Genomic DNA, 17,740 nt, shown 5'->3' with positions numbered 1-17,740 from the left:
TGATGCTTGGATTATCTTGTAAATATCTGGATTATTTGGATTGTGTGCTTTTACAAATGTAATTTTTTTGTCATCATTTTCTCTTTGTTTGACTGTCCTCAGGGTTTCTGCTGGTATATTTTTGGCCCTATCTATTCCCGTCTCAATTAAAGTTATTGGGTAATTTCTTCATTGAATCTATGTTCTCTTATTTTGGGATCTGAGACTATGGTACTTGTGCACCAGGCCATGTTGAAAGGAATGTTAGTCTTTGTATGTCTTGGATGACAAGATGTAAAGTCCAAATACTGAAATGAGTCTGTATCCTTGTGATAAATATCTCTTTGCAATTTGTGGCCTTCTTTGTATATTTTAATGTCCATTAAAGGTATTGCATGTTGACTGGTCTCCATTGTAAATTTGATATGATCATTGATGATGTTTAATAACTGGTGGAAGTCTGAAATATCCCTCAGGTCTTGCTTCCAGATGATGAAACAGTCATCCAGAAATTTTCACCAGTTGTCTTAAATATAGATCATGCTCTCTGCTCTATACCTTTTTGCTATTTTTGGACACAAAAGGACTTCTTCGATGTATCCCATCATAAGGATGGTATTCGTCGGGGCCACCTTAGTTCCCTTGGCCATCCCTTTCATTTGGAGAAAGTAATCATTGTCAAATTGAAAGGTGTTGTGTTGCATAATAAGCATTATGCCATCTAACATAAACTTGTGATCAAATCTACTTTCTAGGTCTTTTGCATAGGTTTCAATCCAATACTGTATTGCTATTTTCCCTAGGTCATGGGGAATGTAAGTGTGTAAGCTACATACATCAAAGGTAACTAAGAGTGGATCATTTTCAAAAGTAGTTGGGAGTTTAATTAGAAAGTCCAGACTGTCTCTGACATAGCTTCTTGTCTTATGTACTAATGGTTTTAAAATAATGTCAAGAAAATGTTTGAGGTGACTTGTTGGGCAGTTTTGATCTGCAACAATTGGTTTAAAAGTTAGATCCATTGGGTCCTGTGTTTTGATGTATTCATTCTGTTGTTTAGATATTGCATGTTTTATGATCTTGCTTTTGTGCAGTTTAGGGAGACCATAAAATTTGCTTATAGAAAAATCAAATTTGGTCACATATTTAATCTCTTCTGCTGTCAAGCATTTTGCATATTTTTTTATGAAATTATCCAGTTTCTTCATTACCATAGCTTTCTGCCAATTTTCCTCCAATTGTATATAGGCTTTGCAGTCCTGCAACATTTCGTGGATTTTTTTTGCATAATACTCAGTGTTCATCAGTATTGGCCCACTTCCCTTATTGGCTTCCTTTATCACTATGCTGTGGTCATTTTTCAATTCATTAATTGCTTCTTTTTCTTTTTTATTTATGTTTCAGGGATAGATAAAATATAGCAGCTAGATGTTGGAGTCTGACTTTTTTCATAAATATATGCTGTATTTTGTCTTGCCCAATACTTTTGGTTTTTATCATTTTGAGAGTGTATGTCTGTTATTGTTATTGGTTTTATGAGTTGTTGAGTCATGTTTTCTTGATTGTTGTGCTACTTGGACCTATAGGAGACTGACCAGGAAAGTATATAAGTATAGAATTTTGTTTGTGTTAATATGGCTCTTAAGTGTATTGGAGAATGATGTGTTTGTTGTGGGCTCATTTTCAAGGTGTTTTGTAAATATTTCTGCTTCATTATGTCTGTGTGGGCAGTGGTGTTATTTTGTTTTAGAGTGCAATGTATGGGTTTGTCTGCATTGTGTATTCTTTTTAAGTGAGACTGGAAGCTTTTGAGGTCTATGTATGTATGTATGTGTGTGTGTGTGTTTTAATTTTGAACAATATTTGTCCCAGCTATCTGTTGCTTTATTTCATTTCTGAGTGTTTTTGAATGTATTTAGTTGGGTTTTTTAGATCAGGGTCTTCTGTATTCATATATATTTTTTATGGTTTCCTGCATTCTGTTGTTTTTCAGAGTTGTTCGTGGGATTTCCATATTTGGTTTGAATATTGTGTTTTGTTGGAAAACATATTTTTGCTGCTTTTATAAGGCACTCCATAATTGTACAGCAGTAATCATCAGTTGTAATGTGGATTCCAAAACATATACCATCTGTTGATACTTTAGCTATTCCTTGACCCTGCCCATTTAAGCATTGATCTCACTTTCTCTTTTATATTTCATTTAAATGCTCTTAGCAATGTTTGGCCTGGTGACATTTTCCACTTACATAAATGCACCCTCTTTTCTGGCACTGTATACAAGTACCTCATTTAGTTAATGTAACCACTTTTTCACAACAAAGCATTTTATCACAGCTTTCTCTGATGCAGTGTTGTGCTGGTTATGTTATTGATTACAATTTTTGATGCTACCTTGTAGATCTGCTCACAGTTAGGATCTCCATTGATTGATGCATTTGCCACTCATTGGAACTCTCAACTCCAAACCTTTTGGCTCTTAGTACCTCATTGGGCTGTGGCAGCAGATGCATGTATTCAGGACTGGATAGGTTTGCACCTATATGCCTTTCCTCCAGTTCATTTGTTGCCCAGGGTTATGGCTATGACTGTATCCATTCCTTGTCTGTTGTGGCAACTTCAATGTGAAATTTTACACAGACATATAGAAACTCAAACTTCATGCTTGGTTGCTGTGTGGTCCTTTACAAGACATCAAGGTTTAACTTATAAAGGATCTTTATATTGGGCCATTTACCAACATAAATGGCACACTTATATAATAACAAAAAGTTTTGTATTTGAAAATTATTCCAATGATAAGATATGCTTCTTAATACATATTTGACCCAACATGGCCAGGTGGTTAGTGCAGAGATGCAAACCATTATGATTTGAGCATAATCATTACGCTTTTGGTGTATACATTACAACTATACACTCATACAGACAAATATTATGATTTGTTGCAACTCCCAAATTATTATATATTATATAGGCCTATACAATAAAGTGATAAATTGTTCTTCCAGGGCTTGAAAGGGGTGAAAAGAAAATTTCTAGTGAGATACAAATAAATTTTGATAATAAATAAAAGACATAGTCCAAATGGCTACTTGCGATAATCATGTTTGTGCTTGAAATAATAAAAAATATTTGTATCTTTGACGTCTACCAATAGTTTGAGTGCAGTGATTTTTCATACTGGGTACGTGGGGGAATCCATAGTTACGTCATCAGTGCTTGTCAGCCAATCAGCGCTCGCGTAGATGGGTATTTCTTGTTTTCTAAGCAGCATAGAAACACCAATATGATCTTTCACAAGATGGGAAAAAAAAGAGGCCTTGTTCACCAGATTGTCTTGTTCCTGGCAAATCTAAAAGGACTAAAACTGTGAATCAAAAATTTAGAAAGAGTATAGTGCAAAATATCCAGTCATTGCATCAGAAGTCAGTGACAGTCATGCGTTTTGTACAGTTTGTCCCATCAATTTTTCTGTGGCACATGGCGGGATAAACGATTATTCCAGACATACAAAATTGGCATCTCACCAAGAAAAGGCTGAGGTGAAGACAAAAACGATGCAGATAACGACATTTATGAGTAAGAATTTCAAAATAATGTTTTTTAATCTATTTATTTAATACACAAAACAGTCATAAATGAGCAATATATAGCAGTAATAAATAATAATAGTTATAATATAATAATAAACAGCTTAGAGACATTGGTCAGGCCTAGTAGCCGCAAATGATAAAGGGCTCTGTTTACAATCATTACGCTCAGTCATTTGAAATAGTTGGCATCTCTGTTAGTGCACTTGGCTTGCACTCTGAGAGTCCACCAGTTCAAATACCCATCCCACAAAACATGCCTCCCTCTTAGTCTTGGAGGCATTATAATGTGATGGTTAATCACACTGTCTGTTGGTAAAAGAATAGCCGAAGAGTTGGCAGTTGATGGTGATGACTAGCTGCCTTCCTTATAGTTTTATATTGCTAAATTATGGATGACTGTAGATAGCTATTGTGTAGCTTTGTGTGACATTCAAAACAAAGCAAACCAAATATTGCATATTTTGTTGTAATTTGGTTTTCCCATGCTCCCCAAATATTATTTTTCATGCTTACCAATTTGCTTCTCAGTTAGTTGAAGGTGCCAGCATGCTTTGCTCTCCATGTGCTACAGATCAGTTTTCTTTGACTTACCATCAAATTGGCTTTCTATTTCTTGACTCTCAGCAGTTTGTGTCTATATTTCCTGTGCATTTAACCCATGCCTAATTTTCATATCTTCATCTTATCTACTATTCATTCCCTTTCTGAAGCAATCTACAGAGCTTCTGAGGGTTTTTTCAGGAAAGGTCTTTCTCTATTTACTTACACGTTGGCTTGTTTATCATTCTCAGCTCTTGTTTTACATGTATGGTTTCTTTGTTGTTTAACTGTTTAGGGTCAAGACACATCCTTTTCCCAGGTTTGTTTACTGCCACCTTTACTTTAAGGACTTAAAAATGGCCTTTTCTTTGGCATTCTGTTTTCAGTGGTGTACCTAAAACTTGAGAATCATTTGTAAAATCTGTTCATCATCATAATACATTTTGCAGTATTTTGTTAGAGCTGAGATAAGCTCCCATTCCTGTTGATCATCTTACTTCTTTTCAGTCTTTACCTGTTCTTCCAACCAGGAGTTCCTCATCTTATAATTTTATTTGACATAGATGGGCATGGCACCTATAATACCAGTAACTATCTGGTGGTTTCTGTTTCAGTGGTAGTTTTCTTGAACAAATTTGTTTCCCTCTATCAGCCTTTTGCCACAAATTCATGGGATATGCAGGTTTTATTCAAGAGACTCATCCTACAATTTTTTAACCATCCTCCTTTGTTTCAGGTACCTGTTTCCTTCTCCTTGCCTTGAGATCCCACTACTAGTTAACGTCCGTCAAAAGCAGTACAAGACCATCTGCCTCAAGAGGCCATTAAATCTGTTATTAATTTTATTCCATACTGTTTATCATCCACAAGAATGGCCTGTAATAGATTTATCTTGCCTAAGTACTTTTCTGATTCTCCTCAGTTTTTACAGTGGAGTCGTTTTTACTCTCAGGTGGGTGTATTTTCCTCCAGATTTGTGTATGTTGTGAATACTTACTTGGATATCCCAATATCTTGTCAGTTGCAACCCTATCTTCAGTTTGTTCACCACAGGATAGTTTATCAGTTTTTTCATCTCTCATGTTTTTGTCAGGTGGTCAAAGCATTCGCTTGCTACTTACATGCTTTCATGTTGCATTTTTTCATTACATGGACTACTAGCTACTGCTAGCTTACTCTGAACAGAAGTATACAATCAAACTTGTAGGCTGCACCTGCATGCAGCTCAGGTGGGCTGATTAATCAAATTGGATAAATCATTCGTTCAGTATACCTGATATCGTAATCAGTGATGACAAGAAAACCCACTTGTAGAGAAAAATATTTATGTAAAAACGGCTGGTGTGGGTTAAAAGTCGAAATGTTGTTTGCTCCTCAATATAATTTTCTCAACCCAAACCAGCCATTTTTACATATATACCTAATATCTTGTTCACTTGAGTGTGTTTTTAATGTTAATCTCTTTTAGGCCACCCCTACTGCTTCATGTGTTACAGTTTTGAGGTTCTATTGCTTTTGTGAGTGATTTTCCATGATATCTTTTTATTCCCCGAGGTCATGCCCACATGGTTTCTTCTTGACCAATGGAATATTGTGCATGATGCTTTGATGGCTTCTGTTTCCCTTTCTCCTATCATTGTTAGCAATCTGCATTGGTTGTTGGACAAGACTTGCACATTGACAGTAACCCACTTCTTTCTCTTCATCAAATTTACAGATTTTCACAGAAATGTCCCTTTATAGCTTGGGGGCTTGGATCATTGAATAGGAAACTATGGGATGTTGATTTGTGACTGAAAGGTCTTATCATATCCACATACTGGAACTTCTCACTGTACATTGTGCTTCATTTCAGTTTCTCCATTTGTTCAGAAATCATTTGGTAATGATCCATTCTAACAATAGTTGCTTTTCTCAATTACCAGGGTGGAACCTGTTCTTGATTCTTATGTTTTCATAATTTGGGTCTTCTTTTTGGGTCCCATACATTAGATATTTGTATCATTGCATGTTATGTTCTGGATGCTTTCAATCTTGTTGTGAATCAGCTTTCCCATCCACACAGTCTATCTGACAGAGTGGTCTTGTGATCCTCTTGTTTTCTATTGGCTTTGCCTTCTGTGGGTACTCTTCACATCACTATTTTTGTCTCATCTCTTAACAACAAATTGCCCCTGTTTTGAACTCCACTCCCTTATCTTCTTTTTCTGACTGTAGATGCTTTCAGTAAAGATTGGACCCACAAACATCTGTATGTTTATCTTGCCATTTCACTTCTTCAGAGGATAATTTTGATCATCTGTACCACTCCATATTGGGTCCTTCTGGTTGCTCCTTACTGGCCAGCCCAACTGTAGTTCTTATGGCTACTACAGCTCAAAACTATCCCTCTATTATATCTTATTACTCCACCCATTCTTAATCAACCTCAGTCACTGGTATGTCATACAGTTCTTCTCATCCTCTCTCTTCATGCTTGGTTTTTATCCAGTTTTTGATAAGGAAAGTTAGCTTGTCCTGATGGGTAGCTTTTTTCTAATGTCCTAGTGTCATTCCTCCAGGAAAGTTTATTAACATAAATTGAACATTTTCTGCCATTGGTCTTTGGGTCAAGGGTCTTCTCCTGCTCCTCCCACTGTTCCCTCATATTGCATATTTCCAAAATCAGCATTTTGAATAGGGTCTTCCATCTCTTTTATCTCAAGTCATATAATTATCAGGTGCTCTTATTCCATGCTTTTTGTTTTTCTCAATACCATAGGGTGCTTACCTCTCTTACTCTTTCCCTTTTGATGCATTCCTGTCAAATTCCATCATTCAATTTGCAGGTTTGTACGTTTGGATTGGATTGTGAATGTGATCCTTCACTGTCTCACTTTTCTGCCATTTGAACCATTGTCCATGTGCTTGTTTCACCTTTCCATGAAAACCTATTTCCTTCTCCTCTTAGCCTGTGGACTTTATAGGCCAGATTTATATGCCATTAATGTTTCACATACACTTTATCATTCTACATATATTTTTCTTTAAATGGATCTTTCTTTCCTCCCCAAAATTTTGGTGGCTTCTGAGTGTAACTCATCCTTTTTGCCAGTTTCCCGTATCTGGATAGACTTTTATGGTCCTGTACATGCTTTTCACTCTTATATAGTCCCCATGGCTTCCTTCCATGGTGCCCATTCCCACCTCTGTTTCTTGGCAGCTATTCTCCATTTGTTATTTTTCTCCCTCTTCCCTCACCAGTTGGGTTTGACTTTTAATTCAGTTGGCTTATTCCTCTTTATCAACTTTCATATTTTCTTCTGGATGTCTTTTTGTCAAATATGATGCTTTACCTTTTTATTGACATCTCACCTTTGTCATTTCTTGTAGGAAATTCTTAAGTGAGGCACGTGGATGACCCTTCATACATTTGTCTCTCACTATTTGCATATAATCATGGTATCTTTATCTTCAGGTTATCATCTTCTGTTTCTAGCCATTCTTCAGGATTTATTGAGACTTTGACTCAGTATGTTATCTTTTATTGCACTTTTCTTCCTTTTGAGGGACCTTTTTCTTGTTTTTCCTTTTTTGTTGCTAATCGTTGTCTGGACCTTACTCTGTGGCAAGTAGTGCCTGACCAAATATTCTTAAACCATTCAAATTTGTTCCCCCTCGGTGTGGATTCCTGTACGTGGTGAGGGGACCTCCCAGGGAAGGTTCTGTTCTATCTGGTTACCTTCTCTGGGATCTAAACATCCACCCACGTGTTTGCCGTCCGTGGCGACCCGTGAAGGGGAGGAGAGGATCCTGGTGGTTGAGGGGTCCAACCCTAACACACCACTTTGGCCTCAATTCCTGTAGACGGCTGCCTTTGGGTGGCCCCCCTGGGTCAATCGGCTGGTCCACTTGGGCTAGAGTCAACCAAGTACCAGTGTTGGAAGTTCTCAACGGGTGTTGTGGACATTGTGCCTGATGCTGGTGTTTGGGTATAGTGCTCACGAAACCCTGGCGTTGCTGCATTGTCCTTATGTGACTTTGTAGTCGCCCCCTTGTAGGGCTCCATGGTGGGTGGGGTCAGTGGGTACCGAAATTTTTCTTTTCCTATGGATCCTCTAAAAATTTAAATAAAATTGTAAAAAAACAGTCAATGGGTAGTTTACCACGCCTTGAATACTCAGAACAGCAATCTTCAACATCAGTAACACACGCACCTCATTTACTTATATTACATTCTCTTCGAAAACCTTTAGGGCAAATGTCCCCTTTTTTTATTCAAAAGGGACTAGAGGGACTTGCTGCCTCTCAAAATCAGTAAAGAAACTTCGACCTGGTGACATATTGGTTGAAACATCCACATCCCAACACAGTGAACTCCTCTTGAAATCAAATGCAATTGGGGATATACCTATTGAGGTTACACCCCATGCTACCATGAATTCTTCACGAGGAGTTATTGTTGAAAGGGATTTGAAGAACATTCCCGAGTCAGAGATTCTCGCTGGTCTCTCCACTCAAGGAGTTTCTGCAGTGAGGCGCCATCTCCACTCGAAAAGATGGAATTACACTGCCAACAAATACCCTTGTTTTAACATTTACTTCACCACGTGCACCTGCCACCATCAAGGCAGGTTATCTCATTTGCAGGGTTCGTCTATACATACCAAACCCTCTTCGATGTTTTCAATGTCAGAGATTCGGCCACTCAAAGACATCCTGTCGTGGTTCCCTGACATGTGCTCGTTGTGGAGGCTAGGACCATGATGCCTATGACTGTGACATGAACCCGCATTGCGTAAACTGCAATGGTTCTCACCCCTCTTACTTTCATTCTTGCCCAAAATGGTTGGAAGAAAAAGAGGTGCAGCGTTTGAAAATGACACATAACATTAGTTATCCTGAGGCTCGGACATATCCTGCTGCACTTCATTCCACAACTATAGTGGGAGTGCAGACAGATCTCTCTGTGCCTCCAAGAGAATCGTTTTCAAAACAAATGAAAAGCCTTTTGACCTCCGTGGTTAAAAAGGTTGATGAATCGACTTCCACACCTATCTCTGTTCCTCCCATACCTTCCAACAAACCTCAAGATCCACGTCCTTCAGTTTCAGATACAGGCATTTCTTCTGATACATCTTTTTCTCCCACCACAAGAGACGAAAGAATTATTCGTTCGCGTCCTCAGTCACTGGATTCCCCTTCCAATAACAAAAACCTGCCCACCCGACACAGAGCAGGATCCATGGAGGTTGATAGACCTCCTCCGACTAAAGACAGTAAAGAAAAAAGACGTGGTCGTTAACCGAAGGGTTCTTTAGCCACTTCACCTACCCGTTCTTAAAAATGGCCACCTTGATACAATGGAACTGTCGAGGTTTACGTTCTAATCTGGATGATATCAAAACGCTGATTGCTTCCTACCATCCTGTTTGTCTTTCTTTAAAAGAAACATTTCTCAAAACTGCTGATACTGTCTCCATTCGGCAGTTTTCTCTGTACAGAAATGACAGGTTGTGTGATGGTCGAGTACATGGAGGGTGGCACTGTTGGTTGATCAACACGCGCCCACCCTGTCTTTGTCACTCAACACACCCTTGGAGGCTGTAGCCATCTGTGTTTCCTTGGGTCATACCATCACTGTTTGTTCTCTGTACCTGTCCCCTGGAAAGACATGTGATCAATCAGATCTTGATGCTCTCGTTGAACAATTGCCATCTCCATTTCTAATCCTAGGGGATTTTAATGGACATCATCCCATTTGGGGAAGTGCTATTATTGATGGGAGGGGCCGATCTGTAGAGCAGATGCTCTCTGATCACAATCTTTCTCTTTTCAATACTGGTTCTTCCACTTACTTTCATGCACCTAGTCAATCCTTTACCACTATTGATCTCTCAGTTTGCTCCCCTTCATTATTCTCCCATTTTTCATGGAGGGTTGACAGTAATCCACTAGGCAGTGATCATTTTCCCATCCTTTGAGAGAGACTGGCGTGGTCGATGCCACCCTACCCGCGTGCCCCGGTGGAAGCTGGATCAGGCAGACTGGTCCACTTTCACTGTTCTCGCAGAACTTGATCCTGCCATCGTAAATTAGCCATCAATAGACGACTGTGTAGCAGTGGTAATTGACTGTATTACACATGCAGCTGCTCAGTGTATACCTAAAACCTCGACACGTTTTCCACGATATCCTCGTCCGTGGTGGAATCCTGCTTGCCACTTAGCACGGAGGGCTCAAAAGCGGGCCTGGGATACTTTTCGTAGATATCCCACACTTTCAAACTGGGTTGCTTTCCAACGGGCCCGTGCACATGCTAGGTGGGTAAGACGTCACAGCCAGAAGGAATCTTGGATTAAGTTCACAACCAGTATATCTTCTACCACCAGTTCCAAGATCATATGGGACAGGATTCGAGAGGTTAATGGACACTACAATTCTATCCCCCTCTCGATCTTACTCTCTGATGGTCAGGAGGTGACTCATGTTCGGAACATCGCTAACACTCTAGGTGAAAGCTTTTGCCGGGTATCTAGCACTTCTGCTTGTTCCTCCACCTTCCTGGCCATCAAGACTTGGGGAGAGCGATTATCTCTTTCCTTTCAAACTGACTGTTTTTTTTACTATAATTGTCCCTTTACCCTGGTGGAACTAAAAATGGCCCTTCATCGGTCTGCCAGTACGTCTGTTGGACCTGATGATATTCATTATGACATGCTGCACCATCTATCTCCTGCTTCTCTTGATGTCCTTCTGATTGTTTTCAACCGGATCTGGCAGGAGAATGTTTTTCCTGATGCCTGGCGCCAGGCTATTATTTTACCTTTCTCTAAGTCAGGGGAAAGATCCCAAGATTCCTTCAAACTACCGTCCAATTGCTTTGACGAGCTGTCTCTGTAAGACATTAGAAAGGATGGTTAATGCTCGTCTTGTTTGGTTCCTTGAATCAAACAACCTCCTCTCGCCCACCCAGTGTGGGTTCCGTCGACAGCACTCCACCACAGACCACCTAATACGTCTTGAAACATCTATCAGAGAAGCCTTTCTCAACCGCCATCTTGTATCAATATTCTTTGACATAGAGAAGGCTTATTACACAACATGGAGGTATGGCGTTTTGCGAGACCTTCATACATATGGGTTACGTGGCCATCTACCCATGTTTATTAAAACTTTTTTAATGGACAGGAGATTCCAAGTTCGTGTGGGTTTGACACTTTCCCGTTCTTTTTTACAGGAACTTGGAGCCGCTCAAGGCTGTTTATTGAGTGTTACACTCTTCAGTATAAAGATAAATGCCATCACTGAACAACTCCCTCTCACTGTTGCGAATGGGCTGTATGTCGACGACTTTCGCATCTCATGTCAGTCATCAAACATGAGATATATTGAGCGGCAACTACAAACTGCCCTCAATTGTGTACGGAAATGAACTCTGGCGAACGGCTTTAATTTCTCTCTCTCCAAAACTGTATGCCTGCACTTTTGCTGTCGACGGGGGTATTCACCCTGATCCTGAACTTCATATCGGTGAAGTTTTGCTGCCAGTGGTCCCGGAGACCAAGTTCTTGGGGCTTATCTTTGATCGTAAACTGACCTTTATACCACACTTAAAGCAGCTTTGGGTCAAATGCACAAGAGCACTGAACATCCTCCGTGTTCTCTCTTCTACCAGTTCGGGAGCAGATCGCTGTTCAATGTTAAAGGTATATTGTGCTCTTATTAGATCGAAACTCGATTATGGATCAATGGTCTATGGCTCTGCCAGACCCTCGGGCCTTAAAGATGCTGAACCCTGTTCATCACCAAGGTCTTCGACTCTGCATTGGGGCTTTCCGTACCTCTCCAGTTCAAAGTATATACATTGAATCTCATGAACCTTCTCTACACCTTCGCCGTTTGCAACTATCTTTACAATATACTTCGAAACTTCATTCCTTACCAAAGCATCCCACCTGGAAATGTGTTTTCCTTCCTCGGTGGGCAGTACTTTTTCAGAACAGACGATCTATCATTGCTCCGTTTGGCCTTCGCATCCGGGAGCAATTGGATGAATTGGGTCTGTCCTTGGATAACATTGCAGATTCCACAGGTCAGCCCATCCCACCATGGCTTATTACAGCCCCCAAATGTGACCTTTCTTTCAGTCACCTAAAAAAGGCAGATACTCCAGATTGGAAGTACCGTCTTTTATTCAATGAATATCTTTCAAACAATCATTCAGTTCCCATTTATACAGATGGTTCCAAGTCAGGTAATTCAGTGGGCTCTGCTATGATTTGCTATGGGTCAGTAGTTGCGCGCAGAATCCCTTCTACAGCTTCTGTGTTCACTGCTGAACTGTATGCCATATCTCTTGCCCTGGATCATATTGCAGCTGAGCAGTACTCCAACTGCACTATTTATACTGATTCGCTTAGTTCTATACTTGCCTTGGATTCGCTACACGTTAGCTCACATCATATTCTCACTGATATTCGAAACTGACTGGCCCATTTCTCATTAGCAGCTACTTCAATCCTGTTTTTTCTGGATACCAGGCCATGTTGGTATTCGCGGGAATGAGCTTGCAGACATGGCAGCTAAATATGTCTGCTTCAGCACCATCACTCCTATGCCTATTCCGTACATGGACTATGGTGTTGTCTTCAAGGCTCGGCTCCGTGCCAGCTGGCAGTCCACTTGGAATGAGCAACGTGACAACAAACTTTTTCAAATCAAACCCAAAATTGGACTTTGGCCATCTCGCTTCCGTAAAGTTCGGAAGAAGGAAGTTGTTCTCACTAGGCTACGCATTGGTCACAGTTTTTTAACTCATCATTTTCTTTTATCTGGAACTGATGCACCAATGTGTAGTTTGTGTAACACTCAAATCACTATCAGCCACGTTTTACTTTCTTGCCATCGTTACAATTCTCAACGACGGCAATATTTTAAACATATTTTTTCCCAGGGTCAATCTGTAACATTGGACAGAGTTATTGGTGATGGTGACTCTGTCCACCTTGATAATGTTTTTAATTTTTTAATGGCCATTAACCTTTTTAATCTCATTTAAGTGTTGCATATTTATTCATTACACCTTTTTAATTGTGGTTCCTTTTTTACAGTTTTAATCTCTCTCCTTCAATTTGACATTGGACAATGGCCAGAACATTAAATAACTCGACACCAGGACTGGAAAGGCCAACTTCAGGTGACTAACGCTCCTGTTTGAACTACTCATTAGTCATCCTGGCGAGTTGTTATTATACTTTTGCTTCATATCATTTCACACTTTTACTACTTAACTTTTTAGTACTGGCCATATTGACTCATAACCCGGAACCAGGACTGGAAAGACCAACTTCAGGTGACTGACGGTGGTTTTTATACTTACCTGTTAGTCTTCCTGGCGGGTTACGATTGTTACCATTCTGCTACAGGTAGTTCTTTACAACTTTGTTGACTGGATGTCAACATTGGTTTTTACGCCATTTTCTGTTTTAATTGCCGTTTTGCTTTTATCTTCAATTACTTTTACAAATTTTACTCCATTTACTTGACTTTTATCTTTTTTACTGGACATTTGGCTACTCATTATTATGATTTTGCAGAGTGTCTTTTAAAACTTTTATTCTTTTACATTTTGATAATAGCTGCTATGACACATAACCCAGAACCAGGACTGGAAAGGCCAACTTCAGGTGATTGACGGTGGTTCTTGAACTTACCTGTTAATCTTCCTGGCGGGTTATGATCATTACCTTTTTGCTAGAGTAAATACCTTACAACTTCTTATACTCTGCCTTCTATCTTAACATTGTAGACTAGGTGTCAACATTGGTTTTATACTTTTTTGTTTTACCTTCATTTCCATTTATGTCTATTACTACATTTATTTTTATTTTTTTTTTACATTTTTACCGAATGTCTGGCGCAGATAGCCTCGCTGCTTTGTGCCATAAAACACTAAATCAATCAATCAATCAAATTTGCTCTGTAAGATTATGTTGACTTGCATATTATTATTCCATTGCCATGCAACACACTGTGGAGATGGGGTGTTCTGCAAGATCACTTGTAGGTTTATTCTTGTGATAATTTTGCTTTATCAAGTTTACCTGTCCTGGAACTATACTCATACATGGATTACTTGGGTATAGCAGAAGGGGATAGCTGCCCATCCCTGTCACATTTTGTGTTGAATAAATTGGTATGATTTGGTTTTCATAGTAGAATTTTGTGGTTACCCATTGCACTGTCTTAGGTGTTGTTTTTCCTCCATATTCTCCCCCCTTTTTCTTCTAGTGGTATTTGACAGTCCTTACTACTTTCCAGTTGCAAGTTGCTGGGGTACTGGACCAAGGAGGTATTCTCCTCAGTGTGTTAATTATATATAAATTATTATAAAATCATTCAGTTCAGAGTAGAGTGGTGGTGGTCTGCTGGTGTATATGTCATATCTTCCACTATGTAACAAAGGAATGAGCCACCAAAATTGTATCTCACCCCCTTTGATTGGAATCACTCATCTTCTCCCCATATGGATGTTTGTTCCCAGTGGCTGGGTTTTGGATTTAAGAGATGAACCAATCAATGTAAGTTTTCACACACATCTGCTGCAGGTGTGTGTATTCTCTCATGCATTTATACATTTGTTATTCCATTTGTGTTGCTGGTCAAACTGGAGGTACTTGCAAATTACTGTAGTTCTTCCCATTCCACCATCTCTTGATTCTTATTATTCCAAAGATGTGTTTGGGGATGCTCCAGTTATATATTTTAGTGAGGTGGATTATATTATTATATATAATTATTAATAATTATAATATATTATTATTATTTATTATGGTATGTTATGGGCTCCTGTATTGATCATTGAATTTGTCTTTGTTTTCGTGTGCCCATTTATAGGTTTGGTGGTACAAGATTCCCTCTGGTTTCACAAATTTGAGGTGAAGATGATATGATCCTTCTTCCAACACCCACTTGGATGATGGTTCCCAGTGGCTTGTGTTTTGAGTTGTAGTTGATATGTTGTGGGTATGATCGTCTTTCCTACTCGCACATAGATGTTGGTACTCAATGGCTAGGTTTTGGGTCATAGTTGACATATCAGTGGTATAATTCTCATTTTACCTTCATGGATATCCATTCCCAGTGGCATGGGTTTTGGAGGTTCTTAACTTGCTGTTTACAGTCTGTTATACCCTTTCCGCACTTCACCTAGGAGCATTTCCTTTAACATTACCCATGTTTATTATTTCTGGGATTGAGTTTAATAAATAATGTCAAGCTCAAATCACTATCTTGCCATAGTTCTCTCCCATTTAATGTTCCCCCATTTTTCTGCCCATATATGCAACATCTTTCTACAATGGGTGAAAAGCTTACCTGGTTCAAAAGTGGTGTGGTTTTCTACATATGATCTTCAAGTTTAAAGACTTCTTTTTGGGGAGTGTCCTTTAGATGCTTTTTTATTTCCTTCACACTAGTCCCTCCACCCATTCATTGTGGGATTCTAGCTATTCATGTGAGAAGAGGCAATGTACCATATCAAAAGTTATAATTTTCATATACTGAAAGTGTATTTCTAATGGGCAAGTACCTCCACTTAAAATGATAGTTTGGTAGAACTGAATGGAAGAGTCCATGTGTGTCAAGAGAGTGTGTCACACTTTTGTTGATTTCACATAATAATTTGCAGGCAAAATGCATTGGAATTAGTCAATCCCAGATGGGTGGAAGTTTCAAGGCAAAATATTTTTTGCACATAGAGGGCAACACTGAACAAAAATAGCTATTTATGTGAAAAAGGGTAAGTATGTATTGGAAATATATTTTCTGCATAAGAAAATTATAACTTTTTACATACCTACGTATCAGGACATTTTGCATGGCATAAAAGTGCTTTATTGACAGAACTATATGTTACCCTTTAACAGCCATTAACAGTCTCTAAAACTATCACAGGCATATTGTTTTTGATATTTGTTTGATTTTCCTGAAAAATGAGTAATTTCTGAAAATATGTTCTTCATGAGGTGGCTTTTTTTTCTTTCTGAGCTTACAAGTTTAAATTTCTTTACACAACTGTTTTTCATGAAAATATGAATACACCTTGTTTAGGAACTTGTTTTGCTTCCTTCATTGTTTCAGTAAAGTTGTATATGGATGTAATCATGCTGATTTTGCAGTACTGCCCAAGAACACGAGCCCTTACCGGTGCCTCAAATTAGCAGACCTGTAGACATGCCAGTAATATTTTCTGATGTCAGTCTAGCAACATGGAATACACAAAGACAAAAGAAATATTTATTTGAAAAAAAGCATATTAGTGGTAAGTTGTGCTGAGTTTTGTTTATTAGAGTCATAATGAGAGATAAGTTTGAGGATGGGGGGGGGGCAACATGGCACTTGAGAAAGTTGCCTAATGCAAGTACATATCAAGACCTAAAATATATGTGAGATTAATACCCTTCAATTTGTTAACTTCATTTTGTTTGGATTGTAATAAACAATAATCTTAGGCACTTTTAGCTAGGTAGAAATAAAAAATAAACCACACATGCTTCTCAAGTGTGTATCAACTGTCAGAAGTATGTTCTCTCTAACATTCTGTTAGTGTTTAATTTACAAAATTCAAAATATTAGGTTGCTTAGAAAATAATAGCAGATTTCACTTTTGTAATTCAACATGCACATTGTAACAAAGAGGGATTGCTTTGTCACAACTTGCGTATTACAGGAAATTTGAATGTGTCGTCTATTCATCAGTATTCATTTTTTTCTAGTGTTCATTATCAATATTCTAGAACCCTTTTGTCAAGATGGAAAAAATGCATTTAAGAGTAATTTTTCTACATGAATTCAAATTTGGTGTTGCCTAGGCAACTAGCAATATCAAGCAAGCATGGGAAGATAAAGCCATTTCTGAAAGACATTTCAGCAGTAGTTTTCAAAGTTCAGAAAAGGAGACTTTAATCTCTAAGATGAGGAGGGTAGAGGGCATCATTCTACTGTTAACTTGTTAGTTGAAGAAAATTCACAATTTACTGTTTAAGAAATGGCACAAAAATTGGATGTTTCAATATCCACAATATATAAAGGAAATTAGAAAAGTAAAAAAGCGAGAGAAATAGATTCCACATGAACTCAATGAAGAAAAACTGACATTTTGCATTGAGCAAGACACTTCTTGCACACAACAAAAATGACCCATTTCTTGACCACTTAATCACTTGCAACGGAAAGTGGATACCTTATGACAACAGAAAGCGATCTGCACATTGGGTTGACTGTGGTGAACCCCCTAAACATTTCCCAAAGCCACAGTTGCATCAAAAGAAGATTGATCACAGTAAGGTGGTTTGGAAAAGGCATCATCCAATACAACTTTCTTGAACAGGGCAAGAGCATTACTACAAAAGTTTACTTTCAACAATTGGAAGAAGTGCATATGAAGTTTTGTGGAAAAGTGTGAGTGTTAGTTAACCCTAAGAGACCAGTCTTGCTTGATGGCAATGCTTGACCACATGTTGCACAAAATAACCTGCTAGTTAAGTTTAATGAATTGGATTATGGGGTGTTGCCTCATTCACCCTGGTCACCAAATTCACCTACAGACTACCACTTTTTCAAACATTTGGACAACATTTTGA

At 38.7% G+C, this 17,740-nt stretch overlaps 1 protein-coding gene across 1 annotated transcript in view; it reads left to right on the top strand.

Annotated features, from left to right (window-relative positions):
- LOC143244659 (uncharacterized) overlaps positions 1–17,740 on the top strand; it is a 61,109-nt gene that overhangs the window by 24,078 nt on the left and 19,291 nt on the right. Inside the window, exon 5 of the mRNA XM_076489744.1 lies at positions 16,277–16,419. Within this exon, the coding sequence (XP_076345859.1) occupies positions 16,277–16,419 (143 nt within the window). The remainder of the gene's footprint in view (positions 1–16,276; positions 16,420–17,740) is intronic.

This window comes from Tachypleus tridentatus, chromosome 2 (genome assembly GCF_004210375.1).
Source record: "Tachypleus tridentatus isolate NWPU-2018 chromosome 2, ASM421037v1, whole genome shotgun sequence".
Lineage (NCBI taxonomy): Eukaryota > Metazoa > Arthropoda > Merostomata > Xiphosura > Limulidae > Tachypleus > Tachypleus tridentatus.
This window is presented reverse-complemented; position numbering and strand designations above follow the sequence as displayed.